General features: G+C 37.3%; 2 protein-coding genes across 2 annotated transcripts; one reads left to right on the top strand and one right to left on the bottom strand.

Moving 5' to 3' along the window:
• Positions 1 to 237: 237 nt before the first annotated feature.
• On the bottom strand, positions 238 to 8,840 carry LOC124166553 (serine/threonine-protein kinase rio2). Its single transcript, XM_046544114.1, has 8 exons — positions 8,611 to 8,840; positions 7,984 to 8,125; positions 7,725 to 7,893; positions 6,168 to 6,377; positions 5,325 to 5,516; positions 3,093 to 3,185; positions 1,785 to 2,289; positions 238 to 616 (listed from the first exon to the last, which is right to left on the bottom strand). The coding sequence occupies exons 1-8, from the start codon at positions 8,674 to 8,676 to the stop codon at positions 461 to 463; spliced, it is 1,533 nt and encodes a 510-aa protein (XP_046400070.1). The 5' UTR covers positions 8,677 to 8,840; the 3' UTR covers positions 238 to 460.
• Positions 8,841 to 8,872: 32 nt separating this feature from the next.
• Positions 8,873 to 25,507, top strand: LOC124166554 (transcription regulator complex subunit bur6). Its single transcript, XM_046544115.1, has 5 exons — positions 8,873 to 9,030; positions 9,203 to 9,275; positions 9,362 to 9,455; positions 9,534 to 9,677; positions 24,749 to 25,507. Exons 1-5 carry the CDS (start codon positions 8,986 to 8,988, stop codon positions 25,143 to 25,145), a joined length of 753 nt encoding a protein of 250 aa, XP_046400071.1. The 5' UTR covers positions 8,873 to 8,985; the 3' UTR covers positions 25,146 to 25,507.
• The last annotated feature ends 1 nt before the right edge of the window (position 25,508 follows it).

The raw sequence follows: 25,508 nt of genomic DNA, 5'->3' as shown, positions 1-25,508 counted from the left end.
TCCTTCCCTAGAGTTAACTGCACGATCCATATTCCATGAATAGTCAAGTTCATATGCACTATGTGATGCCTTGTTTGCTATTCTGCCTGTCATGTGCCAACGTCCAGCTACAATCCTGTTCCTTTGCCTCTCCCATGGATTACATCTTCCTTATTCAGCACACCTAAAGAATGGAAGATTTTGCAAGGATTGTATAACTAGAGAGTAAAATCATAGGTGAAAATTATGAACCACAAGTTAAAAAATATTATACATATATTTTCAGGTTTAAAAGTTTATGTACAGAGGTTAAACACAATTGATTAGCAGTTCACTCACCACCTCCATGAGTCCCAAGTAATGATAGAGAAGACAAGTTTGAAACTACGGAACAAGAAAAAAATTCACAACTAACAAACCAAAAACAATACATTTACAAATTTCAATATGCACAAACAGGATTGCATTTGAAAAAGTGTCATCATCCCCAAATTCCTTCACTTTCTTTAATAGTAGCAGCGTTGTCACGACGATGTCTTGTAGTCGCATTGGCTTCACCTTTGGCCAGGAGTTTTCGCCTACGAGCAGCTGCCTTCTCTCTTTTATCAAGTGTCTTCTTCACCCTACTTGATATCACCTGAAATATAAATAAGACTTTTCCCTGAGAAAAATTTTCATTTCACTTGACTTTAACACCCTACTTTCGACAATTACATACAATTTTTGAAAAATAAAAGGCAATGAATAACGAAATTCTAATACTGATACATTTAAATTCTCTTTAAAATACTTATTTTCAATTAACACATTTATTTGGAATAGCAAATAACTCAAAAGTAACTAATGCATTTAATTTCAGTCTTATCAATGACCTAAAACATGGTGTCAAATTCTAATTGACACATCAAACAAAAACACTATACAATGACCACACAAAACATAGTATGTAACTAAATTTATTTTGTTAAGTTAATTACAGTAAAGTAATAAGCAAGTCTCCAAAAACTCCCAATTCCCAGAGGCAGATTTACCAGATATTTCCATTACAAAGACAAGCGAGTCCTCAGCTAGCTGACAGAGCTCCAGTTCTTTCGATTTGCATGTTATGACAAATAACCCTGACACCTTGCATGAGATTCCATGTTTTATCGGTGACTTTCTTAACATATATTTTCAGTTCACTTCTTTTCAAATTTTCTTTTCACTTCCCTGTAAAAACTCTGACAGTAAAATGCAATTGAAGTACAAGTGAAGAAAAGCCATAGTACAAAAATATGATTACCACCAACAAATGAAAAGCAAACCAAATAGATAATGGGCTCGTCACTTTGTATATTGTAGATTGTGATATAGTTTGAAGAATAAAGAACCCCTATTTATCCAATGGTTGCCTTGTTCTTGAGCTATTTGAAAAATAGACGTTATCCTTTTGCAAATGAATTGAGGTCATAGTGAACTCATTCCCAACAAGTTGCTGCTTCTCACATCTTGAGTGAATCATTGTTGTTTCATACTCTAGTAAGCAATATCTTCCCTCAGTGAAAGGTTTTTTTTTCTGAACAAGTAAATGAACCAGAACTCTAATCACGTCATCAGCTTATGAAAAGTGGGTGACAACTTTTATATTTTTAAAATTTTAATCTTCCAAGAGATTGGCTGAATGAGGAAGATTTTTTAATGGTAAATCTTTCCCTTCCTTCAATGTAAAAGATTATTTTTATGAATTGTGATTTCTGAACTCCGTGAACGATGAAGGACAAAAAGGCTACATAATTGACAGTATCTAAACAAGAACAGAAGCGTACCTCAGGAGCTATGGTGGCACAAGTTGAAGTACTTCTCAGGCTGAAAACATCACTGCGTGCACTGCCCTTGTAGTGGGATTCCTCATTCTCACTGGTGGCTTCAATGCTATCACCCTTGGATTCTGAAGGATTCCCAATTTTATCCGCATCGGAATTCTCTCCATTAATACTGGCTTCACTCAAATTTGATGCAGTCTTAACCTTATCTTCAGAGTCCATGACATCCCACACTTCCAGCTCTTTGATTTGTTCCGAGACTTCCAACACATTATTAGATTCAACACACTCTTCATTTCTTTCCACTACATGCAAGTCTTTCTTATTCTCCTCAGCTTTGCCGCATGATTCTTCAGGGTCAGAGCCCTCAGCTTTGATATCCTCCTCCTCATCGTCTTGGTCCAAATCATCCTTCTCCTCACTTTCAGCCATTCCCGACAACAGATCTTCATCCATTTGCCGTGTAAAGCCACTGGCTGAAACTTCCTTGTCCAAGTTATCTTCCCTTCTACAAAATAAAAAATAATTTAAAAAACTGTTATCTTATGTTACTTCATGGTAACTCACTAATAAGATTATTAGGGACGGCATTTTGAGCATCACGAAAAATGAAGTATTCATGACATTCGATGATTGAGAAAGAAACTGAAATGTTTCCTCCAATATATACATACTAGTTGTGAAATTTTAGTAGTAAATTGTAGAGGTAGCTGGGTTGAAATCTATATTTGGTTATTGACTATGTTATTTTTATTGCCACAGAAGTTTGCTTAAATGGACTCAAAAGCTTGAAACTCATAATACTTTAAGTGGTTGCGAAAAAAATTGTTTATTCTCAAGCGAATTATTTCAGTTCATTTTGGTTGAATAGGCAATCAAGTTGTCACACTTCATCTAGTTCATCAATATCTCTATTGATGTTGCATGGAATGAAATAATTTAATAGCCAGAAGAGTACAAAAATATTTTTATTGGCTATATTTTTATAATTGATATTCGACTCTGATAGTAGAGGTAAAATTCTATTCTCATTCTCAATATTTCAAATTGGAAAACAAGGATAAACTGGAGCATGTTTGCCCTGTGGTTAACACATTGAGGTATGGGTCAAAAGGTACTCAAATCCCAGGTAAAGCCTTCCAATAACCCCAAACAAAAACCCTCTATGTATGAGACAGTACCTCTAGATTATTAATTGATTTAATTCTATGAAGCTATAACTAATAAGTCATGCAACCCTCTTATAACACTAATTTTTCACACAATTTGTTATTAAATTTGACATCTTCTGAAAACAGCTAACAAACTTACTCTAAATCCTTGAAGGTGGGATGTAAACTGCTTTCGTATCCAAAGCGCTTCTTGAAGAAGTCCCGAATACAGTTGACATCACGATCAAAGTATCTGAAAAATATGCCCACATGAATGCTTCATTTTCTCCAAATACAACTAAATCTTCACAAGAACATAAAAAAGGTGAACTTGAGCAAGTATAAGATCAATAGGGTAGTTTCCTTCATCAAAGAAAACGAAAGGCATTGATTGCGATTCGTTACCCACCATTAGTGTATTCATAATACACAAATTATTTGGTTTTTGAAATACCGGTTTAGACGAATGGCAAGGGTCAAATTTTATCCTCATTTGAAAAAGGCCAGATTGGCGCCCATGCGATTCCACTCCGCATGACGTCACAGGGACCTAGTTTCTACACGAGAGGATAGGAGTTATACATCGTCTGAGGTTACCAATGCATGCATGAGGCACAGAGCTCAGGGAAACATGTCTTAATAATCACCTATTAAAACTGGCTAAGTTCGGAAAGTTTTCTTCGTTTGATTAGGTATTAATAAACCTTTTTTAAGCCAAGCGCTACCGTTCAGCAAGGTACTCAGCTATCCGCTAGCATCCTGCGACGTATCAGCGCTAAGCCTCGCCTCAAGGTCACCTCACCGGGCGGGAGGGGGAACCAGAAATACGACGTACGGATATATTTCCCGGCATTCATACTTAAGCGTCGCGTTTTCGCGCGCTTGAAAATTTTCACTTTTCATTTAATCGCGAAAAATAGATGTTGTCATTTAAAAATCTAAAAGCGTGAAATACGTACTCCAGGAGTAATAATCTTTCGATTAAAGCAATAAAAAAATAATAGGAAACCACCCTATTACCAAACAGACATCATAACATGCATTAGAGGCTTTCCAGCATTTCGTTGAGGGCCTTAAACAAATGACATTCAACTTAAAGAGTTGATCTTAAAGACAGAGACAATAATTCTACGGAGAGAGCTATGTTATGATCAAAATTTTCCAGTATGGGGATGCTAGAGTATTAAGTACGCACCCCAAGAGAAAGGGGGTGGGGACATGAACCAGAACTCAAATGTCATCGCCAGCTCATGATATGCAGGTGACAACTTCACCTTTTCTTATTTTGGTAGTATAACCTGAAATATTGTTTCCGTTGTAGCTTTTCTTTCCCTTGCATCCACCATATTCTTAAAATAAACTGGAATTTTGGGTCTGAGTGAATAACCCCTTTCTTGGAGATCTAACTCAGCCCATATTTTCAAAATGTGTCCTCAAAAGTGGATTATTGACCTAAGCTCACCATGCTTCTGTACACGCTACCAACGATTGCCGGTGTCGGGTACTTCCGATAATTCTCGGTATGAGTGATTCCAGTGATACGTTCTACCGACGATAGTCATTAATCCCACCAACAGTTGTCAGTAAACCCATCGCTAGCTACTGACGATTTCCAAATGCTTGGTAGGATCTACCGACCCTTTTTAAGCAACATGGCGAACTTTTGTTTACACTTTTCGGCCCGAGCTGACGATTTTAAATCATAATCTCCAATGGTAGAGCCGTGGAAGCACTCTTATTGTATGTTCTTTATAATAAAAATGATCGAGTAAACACTTAAAACATAAAATTTATGTAGAGATCAACTCTTTTTTAACTTTGCCACAGGCTGCTAAGTATCCTCTGGCATTTTCGGGGTCTTATTTGCTTAATGATAAGAAATGAGAAGTGTGATTGGTCGAGGTGCCTAGCCTCGCATACAGGTGTCACTTTCCTACTAAAAGAAGCATGACATAACGAAGTTGTCGGTTACACCAATGATTGATAATGGTGGCATTCTGCAATTCGCGTCTCTGTTACTGAAAGCAACTATCATCGGTAGCTGTGTACAGAATTCCGCCCCGGAGAATCATCATAAGGTATCTCTAAAAATTTTTATGACTGAATTATGTTAATGGTGAGCATTAAAATAAGGTGATGAATTTGTGAACAAATATGACTTAAATCTAGTTTACGATTGGTGTCTACTTCAACTTGGACTTCAAACTTCAGTTTGGTACAAGCACTCTTATGGATGAGTTTAAGGTCCAATGAAACTACTATCCAGCAACTTTAAAGTTTAGCTTGACTTTAACACCATTTCTTGGCTGAAACCCAACAATTACGGACATCACTGAATCTCAATTCTATACTCGTGGATTAAATATTTTCAGCCCCTCATTCTTGATCTTACCTTTCAGCTTCAGTATGAGACGTTGATATCATTTGGGGAAAGTCAATCATGACTGGTTTCATGTCATTACTCATCATAATATTAAATTCATTGAAATCTCCATGAATGACACCACAGTTTCCTAAGCGAACAATGAGGTTCATCAAGTCATCATAAAGCCCTTCCACATCATCCACTTCATGGACTTGAGTTCTGCAAAAAAAGAATGAAAATGGTTAAATCCACCAATATTTGTGCATGAATTATTTGCTGACATTAAATTTCATCCTTTGATGCAAGTACATACAATATTTTTGCTTTGATTCACAAGTTAATGAACATTTGCATAAATGCAATACTTTGGTACATGAAATGAATATTAAAATTGATGCAAAACAAATTGAACTCACTCTTCCCATTAAAAAAACAAATGCTGATGAAAAAATTCACTTTTAAGGAAAACATTAAGAATTTTTATGACAAATATCCATTTCTGATTAAGAAAATGTGGTAGCCTAACAGGAAGAGTATTCATCTGCTGATCTGAGGGTGCAGGGTTCAAATCCTGGAGTAAACATTCAGATAATCACTATGCAAATCTCTCTAAGAGGTACGAGATGAAATTCACATACCCATGTCTCAGGGTTCCCACCGGGGAACCATGAAGTCACATGCGCGAATGCAAATTAAGGGTGAAATCCACCATGAAAAAATCATTTAGCTAAGCCAGGATTTGAACCCAGATCTCAGGATAACTGATGTACCTGGACGCATGCCTGACCAGCAATCAAAGGGCTAGTATTGACCATACGACTGCATGAAAGGAGTCTAACAGAAATAAATAAGAAAATTGTGGTTACTCACAGAGGTAATCCTTCAATTAATTCCATGACAATGCAGTGCCTGCAAAAGTCAATAGGTGTGGGCACAGGGAATCCTCTGTCATGGAGCGCTTTCATGTAAGCAAATTCCTTAGTAGCAGAAATGCGTGATAAGTACAGCCACGAAGCAGAGTTCCTATGCTGATGGTAGTCACGCTTCTCTTTCAAGTTCCTGAAACATATTCTTCCCAACCTGAAACAAAAGCAAAGTAATAAGTTAGTGAAATTAGGAAAACTTGTTTCTTTCATTCTGCTTGCGTCCAGCAGGAGTCTTCAGGTTGAAGTGACTTCTACACATATATCTGACCAGTTTATGTGAGGGAGCCACTGATAGCACGAACCACTGAACCTGACCCAGACTCAGACAAAAATTGTGAGCCAAAAAGACACTTAGGAATTTTTATTTCAAGATGATTTTTCACCAAAATCTTCTTGAGAATTCAATGAAGTTGCACATTTAAGCTTGGTTCAACATTTCAGAATCCTACTGCAGTACTTACATTGTAAACCTAAGGGATTGCAGTAAGCAACTTCTTTGTAGATTTCCAAGTTTGTCGTTAGAATCCTCTCCAAATTGACTGCTGTGAAACCGCCACAAATTCTATTGAAAACCTCTTCATAGCATTTACAAATCTTTACCAACAAATTCTGATAAGGCAATACATAAAACGCTTAGCAATTCTCGTGGAAACCCCTTCTTAGGTATTAGCTACAACAAAAAGAGTTGGTTAGGATTTAATGAATAGGTTTTCAATGGCATTTGTGGAGGTTTTCAGACAGTTGATTTGGAAAGTATTTTAATGAGGGTTTTAAATATCTCCACTTAGCTTTCTATGAGACTTCCTGGATGTTTTTCACAGAGCCTCGTCAAATTGAACCTCTGAAGAAATTTGTTACGCCAATTCTGGAGGTTTTCTATCTAAGCCCTACAATAGGATTCTCTAATATAGCACCAAACCTTTACGGGCATCTCCATTAAATTTTGATTTCTATCTGGGCAACAGCAAGACTCCCAAACCTCCGGACATTTTAATATAATCCACTATATGGGGAAATTCAGATTAACCCTTTGTGGCCCAACGTCGAGGCTTGCTCGACAAGTCTAGTTCTACAACCAATAGGCTTGTCATAGCATCAGGTCTACCTTCGAGTTGAGCTCGACATCACAAGGCGAAGCAATTTATACAAGGGCAATGTTTCAAGATATTATCTGATTTGCTGTCAACTCGAAGTTAGACCTGATACCACGACAAGCCTAGTGCTCGCAGCACTCGACTTGTTGAGCCAGCCTCGACGTTGGACCGCAAAGGGTTATCTATCATTTTGTTATGCCTTCACATAGGCATGAAATAGATGATTACGCTCATTCAGACGTTAAATATTTAAATAAAATCATTCAAATCTCAAGTGTTTCAGAAACGCTAACCCTTAAGTCTAACCACAGCAATTGACGACAAAGAATTATATACTTCGAGCAAAATATCTAGAAATCGCGACAGCACTCAATATTTTCATTACAATTAAGCCACTATAAGATTACCTATGTATTTTCAAACAAAGTTGTTTCCCTTCTTCATTACTGACAACGTATATGTTAGATTCTTTTCCTGTTCCAATTTGATTTCCGAAAGAATATATTACTCCTCTCAACGTTAGCGTCTTCAATGATAGAAAATCGTAACCAGAGTTGGTGAGCCGGTAGCCATCATCTGGAACAATCAGACAGTTATATTAACAGGTAGTAGATACAAAATAAATACACCTACAGTGAAATTACCACAAGAGCATTGCCCACATACAATGTTTTCCCCGTTCGTAGGTGAGAAGTCTATGTTTACACAATTCTTTCATAATTTTATGAACACCTCCATGTCTCAGACTGGCTATACAGGCCACCAGAGCACCAGGTACGAGTTCATGATTCTTCATTCCCATTTCCACCTGAAATCATAAGTGAAAATACCATTAGGATAAAGGATTAGATTTAAGGGTTTGTACGTCATTGAACTGAAATACAAGACGAAGCTAACATAAAGCCTTTATTGAAAAAGAATCGAAAATGCCAATGAAAAACAAAATGAATCGAAAGAATGCCAATGATGATGAAGCTATAACAAGCATGAAGAACATACATTAAGGAGAAATTTGTAATACAGATATTTCTTATTGAAATTTTTAATACAATATTAATAATGGCCTTCCTCATCAAACTCCCGTCTTAAAAACTGACATTGTACCTAAACATATATAGCCCCAAGGAAGTTCAGGACCAAAGAGCAAACATAAATAAATTACCAACCATGGAATCTAACCCTACCTAACTTTCGACACATTTAACAACCAAGTCAGATTAACAACCAAGAATTTCCCACCTTCAAAATAACATGACACAAAATCAATCCCCTCACAAAAGAAATTGGACTTACCGCGGTCAAAACTCGAAAATCCTCTTTCGTCAAATAACGAAGAACTGTGACGTTTAGCTTCCCCATATTAGCAAACTATGATAAAAGCAACTATCTTTAGAGCACTGAAATTTTGCAATTTCTTCGAGACGAGAACCCACACATAAGAATTTACATCGCCACTCGCGTCAACATGCTTTCAAATTCCTCCACACACGCAACACGCAATTCTCCATATTAGTTTCGCTTGCGCTTCTTCGATCTTTCGAAAATTCTCAGCTGCTTACGATACAATCGACTTGACAGATTGGTCGTAGCGTAATCGTGTAAATACTACATATCGTACATATGATAAGTGGAGCAAGTTTAAATTAATAATAAATTGAATGTGTGGTAATGATGCCGAGTAAAAAGAAGAAATACAACGCTCGGTTTCCTCCGGTAAGTGTCAAATGTATACTTTCGGCTTAAGGAGTTGTTTTTTCCGGCCGTGTTGTCATTGAGCATCACATCTGTTATCCATGAAGTGCCACTGTTTATGATCGCACCCTTTGTTATTATTGAATATCTGGCTTTGTGTACCGAATAGTGCAGCTATACTCTTCTTTTTCAGGGCCGAATAAAGAAAATAATGCAGACAGATGAAGAGATTGGAAAAGTTGCTCAAGCCGTTCCTGTTATTATCTATATCCTTTCCTATTTGTACATTGTAAATTAGTCATTTTGTTTGTTATTATGACATTGGAAAAGTTTATACCCTTAACTAGCATACCTCGTGCACTTGAATTGTTTGTCGAGTCCCTGCTTACGAAGACAATGGAGATAACTAGTGCCAGAAATGCAAAAACTTTGAGTCCTTCTCACATGTGAGTTTCTGACCCTTTCTTATGAAATTTTCATGTTAAAGCTATAGATTTTTGAGCTTCATATCTTACTCTTTTCAGGAAGCATTGCATTTTTTCTGAGAGTCGATTTGACTTTCTGAAGGACTTGGTCAAGTCTTTGCCCGATATGGCGGGAGAAGGAGAAGAATGCTTAGCCGCCCTTCCACCTGTCAGACCTGCTTTAATGGAAAGTGAACTGCAGAGGTATGCTTTGAAGGGTTGTTACTCTGCTTCGTGGACTTTAGTAGCGAAGTAGATTATTTTGTTTTGATAGTTATTATCATTCGAAGTGTTGGATTTATATAATTAAATAATACCATGAAAATTATTATTGTTAAGTTGGAGCTGGCCGAAAGAAATTCATTTCGTCGTCGGAGGTTCGTAATCGTGGTTATTATATTGTGCTAATATGGTAAGGGCTCCTCTCTCTACCCCTTAATAATCACTTTTGCCTGAGCAATTCATTTTTACCCAGGATCCTTTTACTAACTGCTGCAGTGTACACCTTGCCTCACTGCAAGATTTATCTGTCATTCACAAATAATGCTTTCCATTTACGAACAAAATTATTCCTATAAGCTTTATAATTAGACAATGCATTTCACTATAGTAAAACTTATTGTGGGTACCTAGTATATTTTACAATGACTTACTATGAGTTTGTTGCTGACTTGCGATTATGGGAAAAAATTGGTGGAACAACACACCATTTATGGAACTCTGGCATTGTAGCAACCAGGTATTGATCCGAAGCATTGCTTGGAGTTCACTGATTCCACCCTACAGTGAAGCGAAATACAATTCATACTGCATATAATTTCTTTAACGGTGAAGATAGCACAACTATATCTTGTATCTCTTCCACTTTTTTCTGAGTTGACGTATTTTGATTGACAGATCTTCAGGAGGAATTATGTAAATTTTTCATCCAGTCATTTGTGCTTTTCACATCCTGATAATCAACCATGTAAAATAATATGATGTAAGCATTATTTTAGTATTGCAAAAAATGAACTGAATATATATGAAGATCATGCTCTAAGAATACTCCTTTTTGGTATAAATTATATAGAAAAACAAAGCAGTGCCTTTTTGGCTAATTTACTTAGTAGTGCTGTAGTACTTAGCTTTTTTTTCAAAATAAATACTGCACAGAATTCCCTCATGGATTCTTAACAATAATCATGGAACGAGTTTCGTTTGACACAAGATTCATGAGTGCTTAGTTTCATAGCCTACTGCTGCATTTTTTCTATGTATGGCCTCGGGCATTTGGTAGTGCTCACGCAATAGTCCCCTGCTTCCCGCGGCTTAGCAAACGGTATTTCTATTGAGAGCAAGAGACAGACCTTATAGGACATCAGATTGCTGAGGTTACCCTTGAACCAATGCTTGAGATCCAACAGAGAGATTGGTACTTGGGTATTGAGACGGACCAGTAAAAGTAACCAATTCATCATTTCTTCACTCTGATTTCTAAGAAACCTCACCCAACTGCAATACAGTGAAGCCCAAAATACACACTCAAACATAATAATATTTTAGAAGTCTACAAAGTACAATAATAAGCATTATGGATAAGCAAGGTAAGCCACGCTTCCCCAGCACTCAGCACAGAAGCAAGGCTGCCAGGCACTTTCAGATCACCACTCATCAAGAGTGAACATTCTGAATTTTCTGGCGATAGTAAAAAGATGACAGTAAGTCAGGCCAATCTCTCTTTTGGAAACCTTGAGTCTAGGGATTGCTTGAAGCTCAAGGATCTGAGGTTCCCTATGGCCTATGTCTTGTTCTCAATGGAAATAGGTGCTGCTAAGCAGTGGCATTCTACGTGAACACCACCAAATTCCCTGTGCCATCCATAGAAAGAAAGGAGCGTTAGGCTGCGAAACTAAGCACTTATGAATCTTGTTTGAAATAAAACCCATTCCATGATTATTGAAAAGAAAACACAAGGCAATACTAAGCAGTGTTTCTTTTGAAAAACAGCTTAGTACTAACAAGGAGGCATAGTTAGAGCGATGTTCGGGATCTGGATGCGGATGTTATTTTCTGAAACTATATAGGTAACTGATTTGTGAATGAAAAACTTTGCTGTTTCTAAAAATTTGGAATTTTATTTTCCTGACTAGTTTCAATACACTGTATCATATTCATAGGACTAGCAGTACAAGTAGCGTTGCTGTGGGTTATATACCAAAAAGGGGGGGGGGGTGGCAAAGATTGGAAGGGGAGGGGAGGGGAAAGGGGTGGAGAGGAGATGTCTGTAGAGCGCTACATTGTTGCACTTCGCGTAGGAGGGGGGGAGAGGAAAGGGAACGTACTTAGGGAAGGCGGCGTGGGTTAGCGTCATGGGGATTATTTTTCGGGTGCAAAATTGGGATGTCCAGGAGGGGGGAGTGGAATGGGAAAAGGTGGTCATTAGTGATGGGCTCTTTCTTTTTAACTATTCTTAAAATTTCCAGTTGCTCCCTGATGTCCATTTGTGACCCTTTCTTCACACGGTGCAGCAACTCCAGGGTGAAATCCGCCTGATGTCCTTCTTCAAGGAGGTGGGAGGCAAACTGGGACATCCCCGTTTTCTTTGTGTAGTCTCGTCTGTGTTCTTCGCCTCTAATGGCTAGGTTCCTCCCCGTTTGTCCCACGTATTTGGCGCCACAATCACTGCATTTTAGTTGGTAAACCCCACTATGGAGGGTTGGGTTTATGGAGTCTTTAATGGGTGGAAGCAAGCTTTTTAGATTCCTGTTATTGTAGTAAGCCGGATGAATGTTCATTTCTTTGAGAAACTTTCCTATTTTAATAGAGGGTTGTCCTACATACTTCAGGCGTCGCCACGATCCTTTGTCATTTTCGGTTGAGGAGTAAAAATCCTTGATTAACATTTTTTTCCTTTTGCCTGCCAGTAAATCGTCGATTAATTTTTCAGCGTAACCATTGGCGACTGCAATTTTTTTAATTGTGATTATTTCTGACATGAAAGCTTTTGGCTCTAAAGGTACGGCTAATGCTCTGTGCAGCATGCAGTGAAAGGCTGCTAATTTTTGATTAATGGAATGTTTAGAGGATGAGTGGATGACCTGATCGGTGCACGTGGGTTTACGATAAATAGTGAACTTGTGTTTCCCGTTTGTGATTGAAATATTAAGGTCCAGAAAATTTAAAGAATGTCCCTCTAGTAACTCCATCGTGAATTTGATGTTGGGGTGCAAAGAATTGATCAGCTTCAAGAAATTTCCCAGTTGTCTTTTCGTTCCTGTCCATAAACATAGAATGTCATCGACATAACGAAACCAATAGTGTACATTATTCATGAGGGGGTTTTCACTTTGAAAAAGTTTATCTTCTAGTTTGTTTAAAAAAATTTCGGCTAGTAGGGGTGATAAGGGGGAGCCCATCGCTAAACCTTCAGATTGCTCATACACATTCCCGTTAAACAAGAAATAATTTTGATTAATACACGATGTTAATAATGATATGAGTTCGTCACAAATGTGTGTGGATGTCTTCACTTTTTGCAGCACTTCCTTTGCTGCGAGAACAGCTTCTTCTCCTGGAATACTGGTAAATAAATTCACTACATCGAAGGATACTAAACAAGAATTCTTGGGTGTGGTTACTTCTGTTAAGCATTTAGCGAGTTCAATGGAATTTTTTATGCTGTAAGTCGCACGGAAATCGGAGTGTTCTATGAATTTGCACTTCACAACCCTAGCTAAGGAATGTGTTGGTGAACCGATGCCTGACACCACCGGGCGGATAGGTATGGATTGTTTGTGCACTTTGGGCATTCCGTAAAACCTGGGGGCGGTGGGATTCATCTCCATGGCTTCCCATTTTTCTCTGGGGGAGAGTGTCGTTTTTATGTTGGACAACACTGTTTTGCACTGAGCTTGAAATTTCACTGTAGGGTCTTTTTGTAACAATTGAACATTGTTTTCTGATATAAAGGCTAAACATTTGTTAATGTAAGTGTGGTGGTCCATGATTACAGTTGAATTACCTTTATCTGCTTTGATGGCTAGCAAATTTGCCGTTTTGAAAGATTTTTTGATGGAATTAATGACTGATTCATCTGGGCTATAGGGAGTTAGCTTTCCATTACCGGGGTCCACTCCTTTTTTCAGAAATGAGTGTAGATTATTAGCAACGACACTTTTGATCACTTGATCTTCTCTTCTTAAGGCTACTTCACAATCCACGACCAGATCTACTAAATCACTGTTTCTACTTTTTAAGTTGGGACAAAATTTAAGACCTTTCTCTAGCATTTCTTGTTCCTCCGGTTTAAATTGGTGATTGGATAAGTTAATGACACTATCATGGAAAGATTGGGGAATTTTTGTCGGACTCACAGTTTCTTCCGTGGGTGGTGGTAGTTGCTTTTCCCTCAGTTGGAGCAGCTTCTTCTTTACCGTCTGGAACTTCTTGTGCGCTATCTCACTTGCCAGGCTCCTCACCCGATCGTCGAACACATTCCATTCCGTCCAGTGCAGAGATGCCGTCAACTCGGTGTAGAGGAGATGTCTGTAGAGCGCTACATTGTTGCGCTTCGCGTACCAAAGTTGGAGTTCCTTCTTTATCCACGCCTTCTTGGCTGCATTCAAAGCGTGGACTGCGGCTGGTGAAGTGCTGCTAGAACGGACACTCACGTATTTTGGGAAGATATTCCAAGCTATGCATCTGCTGTTGAAATATATGTTGATCATGATCACACGGAATTTAATTGTTAGCTTCTTGGTAGAAAAAGTGTTATGGCTTTCTCCCACATAGGCCCGGGTTCGAGAGATATTCGCTTGTAAAGATTTTGCGAATCATGACTTCGCTTGAGTAATTGCTCACTCTCAACTACGGCGGTGGTGGAGCGGTCTAGGGCTGTGGTACAGTGACTCTTTTTGTGTTCATCCTGGGTTTGAGTCCTGGCATGGGCACATTTTTTTCTCTCTTAAGGCCTGGTTACACGATACATTAACACATACAGGTCAATGTCTAAATGAATGAATGCGAGAATGAATGCCAAAATACACCCAACTTGTGCGAAGGCATCCACAGAAAATAGAACCTGTTCTAATTTGGTTCATGCATTCGTACGTGCTCCGTTCTGGTCTACCAAAATCATTCGCTCAAACATACATTAACTTGTACGTGTTAATGTACCATGTAACCAAGGCTTTATGATTATTGAAATCAATGTTACAACTCATACCCATTCATTTTATTTTGTTACTTCGTTTTTTTTTCATATTAATTTATGGATTTTAAATGGAACTCTGAATTGTGCCTTACCACGCGAATTGGAAGGTATACATTACTTACTCGTGAATTTTTGGGTAATTTCCTCATCCTCACCTCGAGATCAGTGGCCATTCTTGGTATGCTCTATTGACTTCACGACCCTACCACTCTAAGAACAGTATTTTTTTAATGTATTCTCCCCGTTCTGGAATACTGCTCTCCAGTTTGGTCTACCACCAGTTCCACTTAAACTTGCTCAACTGCCCTGTCAACTTCTTTTTTGGTGTAGTCCGCCATCGAATCTCCACACACGGATATGATGCACGTGACTCTATGCTTTCCTCCCTCAGGATTTCTAGCATAACTAACTGCTGTGTGTTATCTGGTCTGATGATTCTGCATAGAATCTTCAGCTGTTCTCTCTGGACCAATGAAATTCTCCCTCTTTTCTGTTTTCATGTTCTTCCTCGCCCCTTGTGTAATAACTCTACTTCACATTCCACGATTCTGTCTTTCCTTCTTTCAACGTTCTCTTTTATACCAAATCCTCTTCTTGTCTAACTCCATGGCTTCAAAAATTCCTTCCCTGGACCTCTTTTCCTCTACCACTATTTTCAAATCCTCCCAAAAATGCCACCTGAACAATTCACCCCTGTCTAACCCATGATGCCTTGTCTTATGTCCAAACATCTTGTTTTTTGTTTGTTTTTTATTTATTGTATTATCTTTAAGCTGTTATTTACTTATTGACAACAACCAATGTAAATGCCTTTGTGCCATTTTTGGTGGTGAAATAAATAAATTCTTAGCATACTTCGGGGACTAGCAAGGGTTAGTGTGGGGAGCAGAAATGCCACGAATAGAGATTCTCCATAAAAATCAAACCCGAAGCTTTTTTTCTATTTATTTACATCATTTCTTCAGCCAAAAATAAAGCATTTGCTTTACTTTAAATCATTTTTGGACCTTTTCTTAAGTCTTCTTAATATTTTTCATTTTGGCTTAATCATCAGCGAATCTAGAGATGACCTGACCTTTCACCACTGCCTTTATCCTCCTCTATCATGGGCTTCAGAATATTTTCTTGTGTGAGAAAAAAATTTCCTTGAATGTGGTGTGGGGTGGAGAAAATGTAATCCATGTTCCAGTTAATTTAGAAAATGTATTGTGTTTATAGGAATAAGATGGAATTTGAGAATTTTATTTTGCAGCCTCAGTTTGAATTTGAAATTCATACATAACTGATAAATTTCAGGCTTGACTTTGTGAAACCTCTCCATATTGGAAATAAAGGAGTAAAACTTTGTCAGGTTTGCTATTATATTAATATGGGCACGGCCCGGGTTTCGTAAAGATGTAACTACGTTACGAAACCCGGGTTGTGCTCATATTAATATCATAGTGAACCTGACAAAGTTTTACTCCTTTATTTTGATATTCATACGTATAAGTTCATCAATTTACCAGCTTTACCGGGAACTCTTTCAGCAAATGCAGGTGTTGATTTTGGAAATAAATATAGAAGAGAACAAAATGTGATGGTGAACCGTCAGGAATAAACAATTTTTTCCATAATTCTCACTGAAAATGTCTTGTTCGATTGTTCAACTGAATTATTGCATTATTTTATGAAGGCATTTTTAGAATCATTTTTCAAGTCTTGAATATCACAGTCAAATGACAATTTCATTCTTTAAAAAAATTTTGGCAGCATAGAATGGGACATATGTCATATCAAATAATTCAAAAAACAACAATTATTTCTCTATCAAAATTATTTCCTTCTAAAGGATTATTGAGGCATTTATAAGAAGATGATATTTGAAAAAGTAATTCATTTATCACAAAATCAGCTTCCACATGGCAGTACATATATGAAGTGCTACCACACCCAGCTTGTGTGTGGCATGAGGGTTGTCTACTCTAAAATTTTTTTGTCATTCCCTCGATATTCTTTAGATAAACTCTAAAATTGTTAAATTAATTCTGAAATTATATTCATCATTGGTTATTGCTGAAATGGGCCATGTTATATGATTTTTTCGTTAAATTATACAAGGCATTTGTCTTGAAATTTAGCCGTAATTTTTACAAAATTTGAAACTTTTATGGCTCCGGCAGTATTGGTTCCTATTATCTAGTTAAAAAAAAAATGCAATCTGAAACCCTGATATTAACTGACAGCTTAACCACGTAGGGCAAATTTCATCCCAAAGAAAAACTTCTTTTTTATCCCCACCCTCATGGAAATGGTGTATGTATTGAATCTGGTTTAATTGGGGTAACATGCCTGTGTAGATTAGTTTCTGTGATCTGGAAATGTTAAACTTAGCTTTAAATTGACTTAACAACTATGTATTCCTGTGGTCATTAATTCTACCTTATGATTAATATTCACTCCAAAAAGGTTGCTGTTTAGGACTGGTTAGCATCCTATAAAACAAAGCAATTCCCCTGGAAAACCTATTATAATTCAGTTTTTTTTTCTTTAATTAAATTTTCTTTTCTTCTCATTTTTTTCAACTTTCAAACTCAATCAAAATCAACAGTAAGATAATATTGGTGAAGGAGGCGATTCATTACATAACTTTGAGGAGGCACCTTCTGCTAACCCATATTTTAAGGTGAAATTGAGGTTGACCCCTTTTTGTTGCTGTGTTTTGTGACACAATTAATTAAATTTTGTACTCTACTTGTCTGAGTAGTTATTTTGTTTTCTGCCAATATGTAGATAAAGCCAGTATCTCATTTGGGACATTGTTCAATAATAGTTGTAACACATAATGTCATGTTCAACCAAAAAGTCATTTAAAACCTCATCAAACCAATGCAGTAACGTTGAAGAGGGGTTATTGAAATATTTAACTGAAAATAGGATACTGGTTGAACGGAAGGAGGATAATTTAAGTATATTAGGACTAGCCACGGTGATAACTTTATGGAGTCGCCCGCAATGCACAAATTGTGCGAAAAAACCACAGAGAAGAAATCTTTTACCTTGACTGGGATTCGAACCTGGATTCCCCGATTTTGGGTCTAGTGCTTTAGCCTGTCAAGCTACTGAGGCATCATTGTCCCTTGGGGAAATTTGAGGACTTTACCAGGCAAGGTCTGCTGAGCACATGATATGACCCGCAGTCCAAATCATGCGCACAGAGCCACAGCCGGAGAGGAAAGCCCAAACTTTGACCATGCATACCACCATGTCCATACCACCTTTTCCAGTATAGTCCTCAAAGGGATAGTCACTGGGGAGAATGATGCCTTGGTAGCTTAACTGATTAAAGCCCTTTACCGGAAATCGGGGGATTCAAGTTTGAATCCTGGTCAAGGTGAATGATTTCTTCTCTGGGAGTAGTATAATTTTAATTGACTGGATGTAAAAGTAGGACATATTATAGAATTAAGATTAGGGGGATATGGAAACAGACAGACAGCTTATGCCCTAGAAGCATATTCTTCAGCGAAATCACTGCCCTTAAAGCTTCTGGTGTACTAATAGGGGTTCTTCCTTTAAATTTAATTTAGGAACTGGGTTCTTTCTTGCTAAGCCCTGTTGCAGCACCCTCATGAAATATAAGAGGGATAGTGTAAGTGTAGTGTAATCAAAAAGTAGCTTTTTTCACGTTACTTTGATAGATGAGCTAATCATTACAAAGTCAGGAAATACCATCAGAATTACATTCTTTATTTCACCTTGGTTTGACACATTTTACCACTTTCACTTTACCACTTTGAAAACCTGATAATTCAGATAATTTGCTTCAGATTCTGAGAAGTTGGGTTTCACACAAATGCCCCTCGCAACATCCATGTCGATTTTTGAATAGCCAATGGTTTTCATCCAAGTAATCTCACAAGTATTGGGCAATCACTTTTTCCATTAGTTCACGAAATATGGATGTTAAACTGATTGTTGGTATTGTTGGTATCTCTCAACTAAGAATTTATTCCCACTCTTAAAGATAGTTGTAACTTTTGCCTTGTTCCAATCATTAGGAATCTCTCTGTTGTTTAAGGTTTCGTTAAATACAGTTCCAAGTTATAATTTCATCTGATCCAAATTTAAGGTTGTAGCTATGTCTGTCGGAAGTTCAAAAGAAGTACATAACTGAAAGAGTTGCCACCCGCTTTACATGAGTTGTTGATGTCATGACATTGAAAAAGAATTCTTATTCATAAATGAAAAAGAATTCTTTTTCATTTACACTTTCAGGGAAAATCAATATTGATCAGGGATGTGATCCTGAACGAAACTTTACATTTTGTACCCGATCCTAAAAGGTATGAAACAATCCAATTCACTTCGGATCAGGCTGGTATGAAACTTTTTGTTTCTAAAGTTACAGATTACATTAACTTTATTTTCTGCTTCGTATAGTTTCGTACTGAGAGGTACAAAACTATACTAAGTGAATAATAAAGTGACTGGCCGTGTGTCGTAGGCTGTGGGGGAAGGGTTGGGAAAACCCGTGCACCACTGGGTTAAGAGCCTGAGGTAGCTCTCGGAATAATAATAATAATAATGTCGTCTTTATTTTACGAGCAAATTTAGGACTAGATAGTCCCCTCTTACAATTGACTTGTTTAACAATCACATACATCCATGCCCTGGATGGTGGTCAAACCACCCAGGCGGGATTCGAACCCGCGACCTCTAGGTTAGCAGTCGGGGACTTTACTCCGGTGCCACTCAAGCCGGCAATAGGGGTTCATGTCCGAAGCTGGAATAGGGGTTCACGTCCACCAAGTTGTTTTCTTGTGGCCTTGGTCGGTACGTACTTACAATGCAGACAGAGGCGGGATTAAAAAAATGCTCTAACTACGAATACAGCGATTATCTTTCCCAAACTAAAGAGAATAACTGAAAACTTGGGGTAAATATCGTAAAAGAGGACTGCTACGAACCTCCTCTCACCCTAAGGCGCTACGCAATTAACTCACAAAATAAACGAAGAACAGAAGTGTATGCTTTTGGGTCATTCCATTTCAAATCACCCAATATGAATAAAATTTGTTGCTCGACATTTTAATTATCCTGATTTTTTTATCATTGGTTCCCTACAAGTAGACAATCACAAAACACCATTTTTTAATGCCATAAATATTTATGAAGGAAACGAGACACTAATAAAATGTTATTTCTGAGTTGAATACTTAAAAAGCTACACTACAACTACACACATGAAATTTTAATAGTTTAAACAATACGTATTGTTTCAGTAATTATTTAATCAAGCCCATGTGTGCTAACTTGCATTGCACGAGCCCTTGTTTGCACTGCAAGAACATGTAAAGTGGTTGAATTTTTATTGAAATTCGCTGCTCCACTACTCTTAATGTAGTACAGTCTCATTCATAATTTTTTTGTGAGATATTTATATGTGTATAAAGAACATTTTGTGAAATTTTCACTTGTTTTCATTCAGTCCCTTTTTAGATACTGACTTATGAAAATCAGCGTTAAAAGGCTTTCGGCATTGTTTGACGAGCTCTAGAAAAAAAGGAGTGCATTCTCTGTGCTAAAACTTATACTGCCAGTAGTTTTTTAAGTATTCAACTCAGAAATAACATTTTATTAGTGAGTCTCATTTCCTTCATAAATATTTATGGCGTTAAAAAGTTAGTATTGACAAATTTTTACAGAGTTTTTACGGATAGATTTTGACTGACAGTATTTTAGTATAGAAAAATTTAAAAAATGGTTTCCTAAAGTTCTTTTCATGATGAACACACTGTTTTTTTATTATTCTGATGTCTTTTTAAATAGCTTTGAAATTAAACTTTATGCAAACAATGTTTTTCATTAAAATTTGCCCAGCCGCCCTTTTAGAAATGGCTGCCAAAAAAGAATGTCTTGTAAATTTTTTTTCAAATGGTGTTTTGTGATCGTCTATTTGTAGGGAACCAATGATAAAAAAATCAGGATAATTAAAAATGTTGAGCAACATGGCCTGGGTGATTTGAAATGGATTGACCCTTTCATTGATATGTATTTGCCATGAGGAGTCCGCCTGTCTACTAATCTCTGGATGTTGCCCTATGAGGGTATTTCTCAAACGATAATGGATAGACCAGTAATATTAAAAATTAGGGTATAATTACATTGAAATCCCAACAAAATATTTCTTAAGATGTCCGTTTAGAAGAAATTATCGCATCAATGGAAGCCACTTACCATCTAATGCATCCTGTTTGAATTTTGAGTTGATATATTTTTCAGACCTTGTGATTCATAAATATATTGACCTTATTTTATAAATACGCATGCTTATTTCTAACCATAGATCTCTACTACCATGTAAAACAATTTCAGTCAATTAAAAAAGGAAAAGCACTGAAAATGACTACCGTGCAATTCAGGGCACTGTAATATCTGGGTAATTTTTCATTAATTAAACTATAAATTAGTGCTCTTTCAAACTGTTAGAAGAACGTTCACTTTATAATTGTTCATGATCCGATTTCAAATGATGTAACAGCATCTGAGTTTAAGCTTTTGTCACCTCATAATATGTAACTGTGAAAGCAAAAGAATAATTTATTGTTTAGTAATATTTTGATGTAACAATTACGAGACCCTTCCCTTCTGTAAAATTGTCCCACCTCAATACCCATATTTGGTTTATTTTGTGCCTTCTCCTATCCCTAGCCACTCACTTCTCACATTGCAAACTCCAACCCCTTCTTCTTTCCTTCCTTTTCACTTTTTGTCTCTCCTTAACACCTTGGTTTTTCCCTCTCATTATCCCCAGCCTCTTGCATGCTTCACATTATCTCTTAGTCCACAATGCAGGCCGTTGAAATTTCTATTTCCCTTATCCTGACTATCCCATCACCCAATGCCCAAACCTTCTCAAACAACCCCTTAACTCTTTCTTAAAGAGTGGAAAACCCCAGCGTGTGCAGTGTAATCCCTCAGTAGAATTCCGAAAACAGATGCTTTCCTGTCCTGCCCTTCCTCTCTCACGTGGATTTCCCAGCTTGCTCCCTCATTTCAGTGGTCGATGACCTTTCCTTCTCCTTCTGATTTGAAACTATATTTACTTTAAGAAGGTATTGTAAGGAACAAAAATTTTGTACGTTTTTGGATTGGCAGTTTTTTCCTTGAAGTGCCATTTTGGATTTGAGGTGGTTTCGTACCTTCCCTTTTCAGTTTAATCCCTTAAAGTAAATACAGTCGGAAACTATTGAATTAAATACTTTAAAGTGCTTTTTTTATTTGATCATATTCCTGACAGTGATAGGAAGAATTGGTCTAAAGAGTGAAAATGAAAAAAAAATCATGTGACGTCCATGCACAAGACCGAGGAAAAGCCGAAAAGGGGAGCACCAATTAGCATGAGTTGGTGGTATAACGAACTACATAATCATGGAAAGGGATAAAGCCATTTGTGAAATGCTTTTCCATTTTTTTGCAAACCCTCCTCCCTTTCAACACCTCATGATGGAGTTTTATATTTTTAAAGTAAAAAAGTTGGGATTGGTGCTAGCTGGATGGTTTTCCCAGGTGGCTCCATCTGACACTGACCTCAGGCTAACACTTAGGTTGCAAAAGCCCAGAAATTAGCTGCCAGGAATCCTGGCAGTGCCACATTCTGGAGGCACTGTCCTTGGAGGGCATCTAGCATAGTCCCTAGTTTTAGTGGACTCAAACAGTGGCTGCCCCTTCTTCCTTCACTTCTCCTCCACCTGCTCCCGAGGAAGGCCCCCGAGTACGGCACTACCTATAGGCAGTGGCTAGAAGATGAGCCTTTGTGTGACCAACTGATAGGTTTCAACATACAGAATGGAGTATACCTGTGACTCACTGGTGGGTCCCACTGCAATCTGGAAGGCAGGTTGGGGAACTCAGCTCTGCAGGGAACTAGTTATGACCATAAAATGATAACTACTGGATAGTGACAAGAGTTTACTTTTAATTTACCATCTAAAATTAAATCATACACTTTTTTCTAATAAAAAAGTATTTAGCACCTTTTAGATTGCTCTGCTGAAATGTACGCATTGAGTCGGGGGCGGATCCAGGATTTCTTTCTGGGGGGGGCCCAAGGATACCTCATAATACAAAAGGAACGCAATGATAATGGGACCGTATTAAAAATCTTGCATATTTTTTGAGGGTCTGGGGGGGGGCCCCCGTGCCCCCCCCCTAAATCCGCCTATGTATTGAGTGGCAGTAAACTAGTTTTATTACTTCTCCAGGTGGCTGTTGCATCGTTTAAGCTGTTTAATGCTCATCTCTTCTCTACACTATCGTAGAAATTCCTATCCATTAGCTGACACTGATATTTCCTTAGTTTTTAAAAAATTCATTTTAAATAGAGAAATAAGCTATTTTCACCACCGCTTAACTTCATAGTGAGAAAACTCAAATATTTAAAATGAAATTTTAGTTTAGGGGTGTAATTTTTTAGACCTATTTCTTAAAATTTGGTGGATAAACAAGAAAGAAATCCCTTAATTTCTGAGGGACTTAGTCATTCATAGCATATCACCAAGTTGTTTTCAATTTCTCAGGATAAAATGCCCCAACAAGGTAAAGTAACTCTTCTGTGCCTAAGTAATACGTATTAAGTATTGCCATCTCACAACACACTTGAAAAATCCTATTTTCTTCCAGACTCTGCCTGAAATACCGTATATGTCTGAATATAGTCCCCCCTTTTTTTTCCAAAAATGCCCTTGGTAAAAGTAAAGGGGGGGACAATATTCAAACGCATTTTTTTAACTTTTCCCGAAACTGAAGCCTCAAAATTAGGGGGGGGGGGGACTATATTCGGAGAAGTACGGTACTTCTTTGTTACCCATGATAGATTTGAAATTATCCTAATTCCCAGGTATTTGCTTTAATCTGGCACCTTTATGTTAACTCCATCTGCAAAATTGTCATCCGGGCTGATGACAATGTTTACCTCCCTTTCAACCTTTTTCCTAGCAATCTGGAGAACTAACTAAAGGCAGTGGTTTGCATTCCCCTCCCCTTCACTCACCACCATGGTACTCGTTTATGGTTCTCTAGCTGCCGAATGGGCTGTACACACTAGGGGATTTCCGCAGATCATTTAATAATGTTCATGTGGTGCTTACAATTGACCCTGGTAACGATGGCAGACTACACCAATAAAATGTTGGTGCGTATTCAAGATTGTTGCCAGATTCGTTAATTCAAATTCCAATGAAAAGAACTTCATTTCCCCAACTTTTTTCCATCATTATGTGACATAAGCTTTTGAAATGTCTATTTAGTATCCTAACATCATGATTGCCCTTGCATCATCACCATGTCTTGTTATGATTTCCTCTGTAGTGGTACCTGGAGAGGGCATTAATACATAAATTAGATGCCAGGAGAAGCTTGTTTACCAATAAGTACACATTTCTTTCTGCAATGGTGACAAACCACATTTGCTGAGTGTCCCAGAAGCATGGGTGTTAAATATGTATATCATTAATTTTTCTGTAATTTGAGGCTGCCAAAGCTCTCAAGAGTTATCATAGAACTATATTAAAGTAATTTTTTGGGATAACTGGCATGAGCCAATTCATTTTTATCAGCTGAAGATGTCACACACAGCGTTAAAATGACTGAAAAACTGTTCCTGTTGTTAGTAATTTCTACAGCTTGAGGAACATTTAGTCAAAACTGGCATGTGCCAATACATTTTTATCATCTGAAGATGTAGTGCATAGCATAGGAATGACTGAAAAACTGTTCATGTTGTTAGTAATTTCTACAGCGTGAGAAATATTTAATCAAAAATGCCAATATGTTTAGGACTTGTTGACACCCTGAAAAAGAAAGAAATTCATCTGAAAACCCATATAGTGAAATCTCTTATTGTTACTCAATAAAAAAGAAATGATGAATTTTGGCATGAAATATGTATTTGAAAAAGTTTTTTTGGTCAGCCTGTATGTATTTCTCTACTTTGGTAAATTTCGGCCTAGTGTGGAATTATTTGCATGATATATCACTTTCAGAAATCTTTTGTAGCATGGAGGAAAATCCATTTTAATTGAAACTTTCTTTCTTCCAGTAATGTGGTTCCTGAGATGTACAGTGTTCAAGAGCAGATTTCTAAGGAAGTTCCTAGCTCTTTTCAAGTGGGTGAATGTTTTAAAACTTACACTAAATCTGCAGCCACTAATCCAACTATGACAAGCAAACCAAACTATGAGTCAGACTCAACTGATAATTTAAATAACTATTCCGAGACTGTAGTTGATGGCAACAGTCTTCCGAAACATACAGTGATAAATTTTTATTCTGTGGCTGGGCAAAGTGATGGGACTGAAGTAAATTTGAGTGATACTTGTGAAACAGCAAGTAATAATGCTGTAAGAATACCCATGACCCATACTATTCCAGCTTATGCCCAGCATTTGCCTGCCACCACTTCCAGCTTGGATCTTGATGAAGACTATGATGAATGAATTTGTAAATATTTTTGATTTCAGTGATTTCTGTGTACCTGTAGGGAGTTGGTGTGTTGTGTGGTTTACATAAAATTATAATTTAAGTATTCACATTGAGTACCAAGATGCAATACATTCAATGTTGTAGTTTCGATGAGAGCAGCGAAGTATTTTCCCAATTGAGGGTGTTGTTGAACGCCTTCCTTTTCCAGTGAAGTCTTGTGTTTTTGTTCACAACTTTATGACTGAAAATTCAAATGTCATGAAATAAGAGAAAACTTTAATTTAAAATATGTATTTCTTTTTAAAAATTAATCTTTCTATGTACATGTACAAATACACTCTTTAATAATAGAAATAAACACCTTTTTTAGAATGAAG

The sequence above is a fragment of the Ischnura elegans genome, chromosome 10 (assembly GCF_921293095.1).
Source record: "Ischnura elegans chromosome 10, ioIscEleg1.1, whole genome shotgun sequence".
NCBI classification, from domain to species: domain Eukaryota; kingdom Metazoa; phylum Arthropoda; class Insecta; order Odonata; family Coenagrionidae; genus Ischnura; species Ischnura elegans.
The sequence above is the reverse complement of the archived record's forward strand: the minus strand, read 5'-3'. Positions and strand labels throughout refer to the sequence as shown.